This window comes from Coenobita brevimanus, chromosome 78 (genome assembly GCF_032717465.1).
Source record: "Coenobita brevimanus isolate Jiangsu-jjx chromosome 78, ASM3271746v2, whole genome shotgun sequence".
NCBI lineage: Eukaryota > Metazoa > Arthropoda > Malacostraca > Decapoda > Coenobitidae > Coenobita > Coenobita brevimanus.
In genome coordinates, this window is record NC_137031.1 from 37,751,903 (window position 1) to 37,760,248 (window position 8,346).

At 38.4% G+C, this 8,346-nt stretch overlaps 1 protein-coding gene across 1 annotated transcript in view; it reads left to right on the top strand.

Annotated features, from left to right (window-relative positions):
* The window catches only part of Kap-alpha3 (karyopherin alpha3), a 57,439-nt gene extending 50,076 nt beyond the window's left edge, over positions 1 to 7,363 (top strand). The window contains exon 11 of the mRNA XM_080279350.1: positions 1,524 to 7,363. Coding sequence (XP_080135476.1) covers positions 1,524 to 1,616 — 93 coding nt within the window. The 3' untranslated portion in view covers positions 1,617 to 7,363. The remainder of the gene's footprint in view (positions 1 to 1,523) is intronic.
* The last annotated feature ends 983 nt before the right edge of the window (positions 7,364 to 8,346 follow it).

Genomic DNA, 8,346 nt, shown 5'->3' on the forward strand with positions numbered 1-8,346 from the left:
TGCAAACACCCTCATACATTACCATGACCAGTCTAACTAGCCTCCTCTCGATCCAAAGCTTTCTCATTGCCCACTTCACCACCTCATTAGGGGCTATGTCAAAGGCCTTTCTGAAATCAACAAAAACAAAGTACAGCTATCCTTTCTTTCCATCCATCCATCATCCAATCCCATGTCGCTCCATAGAGGAGCCTAGGAACCCGGGGCTAGGCAGGTTGGTCCTGACATTTAAGATGAGAGTGACCAGCCTCGCTCATCCCTGAGTGGCATTACATGAGCAATAAACCCTAACCACCCCTTGGATCTATACCATATATTATTCCCGAAGCTGTTGGATGTTGAATATGACATAATTGGTCCCTTTGCTTGACATAAACCAAACTGCATATCATCAGTATTCACTCTGTCTTATCACACCTTCTGGAACTCTCTACATTACCTTCATTATTCTCTTTTCACATCTTCTGGAACTCTTCCCATTACCTTCATTATGTGGTTCAGAAGTTTTATGCCTCTATAACTTCCTTTTTCCAGGCCATCATCCTTCCCTTTACAACTTAAGATAGCCTAATTTAATATTAAGCAAGGTATTGCATGGATTTAGCTGGTTTGGATATACAGAGTGGATGAAACTGGCATTTGGGTGAAGAGATGTTTGAGTGAGAGTGTTATGGAAGAAGTTGCTCAAGAAAAACATGGGATGAGTTGTTGATAGCTATAGTCAGTTGTGTTCACCTGACTTAATATGGGACACTTCCTCAACTTAAACCCTGTGTCATGCATGCATGAAATTCAGTGAGCATTAGTTAATGAGGTTGGAATGAGTTTCTTGGTTACTAGTTCATTGAACTCTGCAGTCTGGCTGCACTTGATGGTTAACTAAGCTGAAAGAGGATAGATATATATTTCAGGTTAGAATAAAGGTGCTGTAGCAACGACTGCTTACAAAGGAGAGCTGTCATAGGACAAGCTGTGGCTTAATATACCCATGCATGGGGGAGACCTTAAATTACTGATAATAGTGATAAAATAACTGCTATTTATGTATTTACTCAGCACACTGTCCTCCAACTTTCATTGTTCTTTTATTTAAAACTTGGAAGTGATGTGTTCTTTAAAGTAGTAACTGGACCTGTGTAATGTTTTGGTTGCATTATTTGTAGTCAGATTTTTATCCATAATAGTGATTTGCTACCCAGAATGCATGTGTTAGGTGTGAAGTGGCCCATATTGTAATATCTTTGTGTGCATACTGGAATTTAGCTTATAATTTATTCTTTAGTGGATACGATTATGTGAAGCAGCAGAATGTGGTGAAAGTTTTTTGGCTTATCAGATAGAGCCAGGATTCTGAGGGCTTGAATGATGAGTGAATGGATGTGTGGCCCATTGGATTGGGCAAACTTAGCCTGTCTGTATGTTGCTACTCCTCACCCTGCCCTAGGGCGGGAAAGGAGATCCATATGATGATGATGATATTTGTTTAGCAAGTTGAACAACCATGTTTTTTTTATTCCCCTTAGGATGCGGAAGATCCCAGTTTAGTACCAGAATCAACGGAGACAGAATATGCATTCGACAATAACAGTGCCAGTGAGGGGGGCTTTCGCTTCTAGTGACGGCTGGCTTATAGATATATTTAATTTCGTATATATAGAAGATGGAAAGGTTATGAGAGGTAGGTGACATGAAATAGCTGTATTTTTAATAATGACAATAGGAGAAAAGAAAAAAAGCATGAATAGTATACCGTATTCACACCTACACCTCATTATTGCTACTATACACATCATTATTGAAATTGCTATAAACCATAGCTGTTGATATTTCGAATACATGTCCACATTTCTGTAAGTGAATAGTATAAGGCTTACTCAAGATTTGTTAGTTGCACCTTACTGATGAATCTTATTTGGGATGGCCTCACAAACTTAAAAAATTGGACAGCCCATTAGAGTAAGCAAGTCGCAACACTTGACTCTTAATAAATGTGCAGTTGTTGTTATAGAACCTCAAGTTAAGTTTTTCCTCTGTGAGGGTATGTGTATCAGTCAGGTCTACACAGATGGGTCAGACTTTTTTTACCTGTTGACTCAAGATCTGAAAAGTTGTGCCTAAAAATGAAACCATGAGCAGCTGCACCCCAAGTCATACAGGGGATTACCCAACTGGACCAGCCATGCGTTTATACGGTTACATTCAGAATTAATGACGATGTAAGTGCAGGTCTTCTGTATGGTATAGATGTCTCAGTTTGCTTGTCACTTTTAAGAAAGTTGAGAATTGGTCTGTGTCATGCAAGGTGTCATGGGCATTGGAAAGCTAGGGGATGCTGTTTGAATGCATCACTGGTAGACAGCTGAATGCTGGCTCAGTAGACCAGAAGTGTATTGTAACATTCAAGGTATGGAGTTAAAGAAGCAAAGCAAACCACCACCATCACTTCCAAATTCATGTGTGAATATTGGAATGCATGTCTACATGGACAGTGATGTGTTTGTGTTTTCTTACTTGAGCATTTGGACCACCACAGTCAGAGATTCAGAGGTCAGGAATTTACAACTTAGGTTGATTAGATTGATTCTCTCTTGACCTCGCCTACTGAAAGGTGAAAACTGCTGTCATTCAAGAACAGGTTGTTGCTTGTTAGTGAAATGACAGATGAGTTCATTGTGTCAGGAACTTACCAAGCAGTTTCCTTACACATCAGTGTTTTTACCTAGCTGGAAATATTTTACTGGAAATGGAATAGTACAGATGTGCACAGAGTAGCTGCACAGAAATTCATAGTATTTTTTGTATTATTATTATTATTATTATTATTATTTTAACTTCTGTTGTATGTCTGTCCCCCAGGTTCCACTTTCAGTCATTGTCTAATGGTTACTATTCTCATTTCTAGAGCCTTTCACATGCCAGTTTTAGTGTAAAGTGGTTGCGGACTCGTCTCATTGTCACAGGTGTCTCGTGCTTGGCTATATACGGTAGCTCCGTGACCCCTCTCTTAGGTGGTAGAAGATACACAACTTTTGACTCCTCTTTATTTACATTCATTTGTTGTTTTTATTGCATTCCCTTTTTAAAGGCTGTTTTTGTTGCAGGTATATTAGGACAAGGATTTTATTTTATTTTTTTTTTTTCCAGTTATCTAAGTGGCACAAACCCTTCAGATGTCAGGCTTCTACTTTCTTGAATAAATTTTAACGAAGTGTAAAAGCTCGAGGTCAAGACTACCCATATTTGTAATTACTAACTTGCATGACATAGACATGAAGTTGTTTAATAAAGTAACCCAAGAGTAGATGTTCTGACATGTCAAGAAGCACCATTGTGTCCACTGTGGTGTGTGTTGATATGTAGAGCCACCACGGGAAGGACTGAGAAAGGGTTACTTAAGAAAGAACTATCAAACTTTCACTCCATGTTTGCCAGCCCTCATGAACCAGCAGTAACATATAGCTAACAGATGGAAGAGATGCTTTTTTGAGACTGAGTTTTGCATATGCAGTCTAAGAAAGTGTCGCTTGTTGTTGGTAAGCACCAGTTCATCAGGGAAAGGTAACTTGGTAAAAAGTTAAGTATAGCCTGTACTGCTGACATAGATTATCACATTGAGACAGTGTCGCCCCCTTGTCCTGAACTGTCTTATTATGCCAATATTTCATAGTGCAAGTAAGAGATTAAACTTTTAACAGTAAGTGTTCATTAATATTGTTGGTGAAACAGAAACACAATTTTGCAAAAAACAAAAAATGGAATATTGCTGCATTTTATCTTTGAATTTTTAATTTTCTATATACCATATATCAGAGTTTTGCATGAACTCGTTGTGTCTTCTCTTACTTGCAGCATTACTCTTGTCACAGTGTTTCCTGGTACTGTTGGGCACTCAAGATTCACCTTAAATATAACCCATTCCATCTGGTGACATATATTTCATTTAATTCTTGACCTCTGTTGTTGAAGGAATTAATGAAGACTGTCTGATCCCTCCAGGTCTGAGAGTCTCCCATCAGTTAAATGAAATTGTGAGGTAACAAGAAAAATTAGAAAAAATGTCACCAGATGGAAAGGGACTAACAGGTTTTTAGATTCTTCATTTCAAATGACTCATATTGGGATATCGGTTCAAGAACTTTTGAAGCGTTAGGTTTTGTTACCATCATCATCATCATCATCATCATCTTAACCCTGCCTCTATGTTCAGATGATGTGAGTTGATAAGAGCAAAGATCATTTTAAGAGACATGAGTCAGAAAAGACAATATCTACTCTCATTCTCTCCTAAAATGCAAGAGCTGTGAGACTGCACACTCTGTAGTTGGCAGTGGTACCATGTTGTTTCTGTACATGGATAGAGACTTTCAGATCCTGGCTCCCATCCCAGTTTAGTCACTACATTATGCAGGGAATGTGGGGGTGGTGTGCCTTGTTCACTTGGTACTCTGTTGATAGTATTCTTACTTTTGTGCTTTCCTTTTCCTCTATAGAACCCCGGTGGTTTAGTGATAGAGTACCTGTGTTGGAGTGACAGCTGTAAATGTCGTAAAATTCTGCTTAGAGGTCAATCTCTTATTTTTTGTCAATCTCTTATTTTTAAATGTTGTGGACTGTGGTAGCCTAGCCTCAGACCCCTATACTATGAATTTGGTAACATAGGATTGGCTGTTACCATTACATTTTTTACTATAATATACTGTATATGTGTGTGTTCTGTCCATCCTGCCTATTCATGGAGAAATAGAATGATAATGATGATGATGATGATGATAATGATGATTCTTCCCATTCCCCCAGGAAGTATGATTTTACTCTGCTTTCAAGTTGTAATCACTATTTTGTTATTTTTGACCTAATTTTCTGACATATTATCTTTTAGCCTATCATATTTTATGCAGTTCTAGGATCTATTAACAGTTCTTTCTTCTTATAACAGCTACATGCTCTAATGTAATTTCATCATGAGTGGTATTCTTTCCAGCCATGCATTCTTTATGTACACTTAATTTTGTTTACCAGTCCACAGTGATCGTATTCTATTATGGATTGTTGAAACTAAGTGCCCATTGAACCAGGAATCATTTTTCCCTCCTCCCGCCTTGAGCTAAGAAAAGGTTGGAAATGCTCATATCGCACCCCCATGGCTGTGTCTTACATTTATATATCAAGCTTGTAATGCTGAAAATGTCATAGATAATGATGAAACCCTACTTTCTTAGGTTGTAATAGCATTTGCTAAAGTATTTGCCAGCTTTGCAGCGTCTCAACCTTTTCTTTGTAATGGAAGTATTTTTTACATAAAAAAAAAAAAAAAAGAGGTATTACCAAATGACTAAAATTTAAGGTACAGTAATTATTTTGTATGGTTTTACAAATCCAAAGATGACAGTTTGCTGTTGATGAGTCGTAGCTCAAGTATTGCAGTGGTACCCTGTCCTCTGATGGCAGTACCTCTTAAGCCATATGTCCTCCAGTAATTTGTTAATGGCTTCTATATTACACTCAGCAGTTTATTGTATAACTGAGGAATTTCTTTGTTATAAAGATTCTCAAGAATGGTTAGACATTTATATATATATATATATACATATATATATAAAAAAAAACTTTCAGGTACCTAGTCATTCAAAAGTGAAGGGACAGTTGATGCAAATTGACTCTCCTTTCCTGATACAAGTTCCCCATATTGGCTTGTGTCTGTTTATATGAAATTGTTGTTATAGCAACATTTCAGTACTGCAGGACCCATTTGGTAGCTTTAACAAGGATGAGCTGTATATAAATTCTGATGGGACATATGGAAGCCTCTGTGCCCAGGACGTTCAGTGGACAAGGCGCTGCTCAGATGTCAGGCCCTCGGCACTTACCCTACCTCTGTGAGGAAGCCATACTTATTCTGCTGGTACAGAGTATTAATATTTTAAATCTATTATTGGCTTGGGTTATGTAACCAAGTTAGTGGCAATTTTCCTGTACAATCATCATTAGTGTATAGAATTTGTAAATACTTAGTAGAGTAAAGGGTGTGCTTCCTCATAGTTTGGTGAGTGTTCTCTTTAAGGAAAACTATATGTAACTGTAAATTCTCCAGAGTATCAAAATTATACCGAGCTCTGACATAGTGAGCACTGGCAGTGATCCACTGTTGAACTTCCCATGCACTTAAATACACCGACACTAAAACACACACACACAGTGGGGATGTCTTTCCATAGGTTTTGCAAGAACATATTCCTCAATATTTTATAATTACATGTCCAAAGGCCCAAGTTGCCCAAACTTTTTTATTTTTTTCTTGGTGCTACAGGATTTCAGGCTAAGCTTGGTATTTAACCTCAGTGAGGAAGTACAATAAAATAATATCAGGGTCGCATTCCATTGTATTATAGGAATGACCCTTATCACCATCCAGTCAATTATAGTCCTATGTTGGTCTATAATGACTTGACTTCAAACTGTGATTCACTTTTAAGCATATATGAGCTTTACTTGCCTTGTTTAGCCTGTTCATGTGCCTCAGAAGAAGTATGTATAGCAAAGATGTGTGTTCTTGTAGGCCAATGTGTTAGACTGGGAAGAAGTCATATCCTGGGATGCAGTCAAACCTAGGGTATGCCATTGTAATAAAAATATATGGTCTCTCATTCTACAAGGGGAAGATTAGTATCAGTGAATGTTTAAAAAGCCTTGTTGCAGAATTGTTGTCCATTAAATTATTGAATAATGAAAAGGATATTTTATTTATTTTTGGATAAACTTAGGTTTAGGTTCTAAGCGTCGGTGACTAGCGCGAGCTCCTGTGTTGCTACGAGAGACCATGTACGTAACTCCAAGACTCCCCACTCAGAGGTCCTGGTAGTGTGGAATCAAGAAAGACAGCCATGGACACTTAGCCCACCAGCCTGGTACTGTATCTCGTCGTCATGTTTAGGGGACTACAGCAGTAGAAAATATGTTGTTATACAGATTAACTTTTTTTGTATAAAATTTTTAGTGCAATAGTGTACTGACATCTCATTTCAGCTAACCTCTGAATTTTGTTCAGTCACATTGGTGGTCATTTTCCAGAGTTACTGTATAGCATTAAAAATGTAGATAATGAACAAAACTATTTGCATCTCTGTTCCTGTATTGGTACCAGGGCAAGTCAGCTGATGGTCTGATGGTTTGTCATCCACGATTCTTTGTCTAAAAGAAATGTAATAAGCCCTTTGAGAATATGTCACAAGCTGGGTGTCTCAGGGGGCTTTTCGCTAATGCAGAGTGTTGTAATCTGCTCCCTATACTTTTGTCCTTAGGGTGAGTGTATTATGTGAACATGAAGATGGCAAACTATTCACCCAAATAAAAGAAACAGATCAAGCTACTTCCTTTCTTGGTAAACCTTCATGCAGTTGTTACATCTTTTCTTGGTGTGAATTTTTAAATTTCATTTCTAGTATATGTTGATTTGGTAGGTGATGGCAACCATCATCCACTAGTTTGATGTAGTGTTGCCTACAACGTCCTTCATCCTTATCATTCTGTTTCTGTGTCTGCCCTCCTTTTTTTTCCTATTTCTCTCATCTTTCATGTCTTTTTTTTTTTTTTTTTTTTTTATTACAGTACCTTACTCTTCTTTCCACTTCAGGTGGCTCTGCACTGAGTAACAAGCTTTATGGTTTCCAGAAAGCCAGGAAACCACTTACAACGCAGATTGGTAACCATGTAACCAAATCATGGAATGAAGTGGAGCCTATTATGGTATCCCTGTTAACTGGGTGGAGAGATGCAAATGCCATGTCAATCCAGGATACAAACCTCCACACTGCACCACATTTTGATTCACTGCAAGGGCCCTGCAGGGGCGCTTGCTTGCCTTCGGTTGATGGGTCTGCTGAGCCAGACAGACTGGGGTAACTCAGCACAAGAAGTATATGTTGAACTGTAGAAGGCTGAGGTACGTATTAACAGTTTTAGTAATTAAGGCAGAGAATAATCGTAGTATAAATAAGCCCACAAAATTTTTCATCTGTTCAAAGGATTATTGTAGTTGTTACATGCATGTGGTAGGTGGGGGTGCTCACCATCCACTCACTCAATGTAGTGCTGCTTTGGGTGTTTGCCCTTTCCTCTCTTCCTTCCATTCTCTTTAGTCTTTCCTTCATTCTTTCCTCTTCCTTCTGCCTACGGGTGATTTTACACTCCCACATCTGTCTTTCTTTCCTTCACTCTTTCCTCTTCCTTCTGGGAGGCTCTACACTGAGTGGCAAGCCAAATGGTTTCCTGTACACCAGGAAACCATTTACCACGCTGGGTGGTAACCATATAACGAAATTATGGTGAATGGTGGTTTAGTGGGTAATT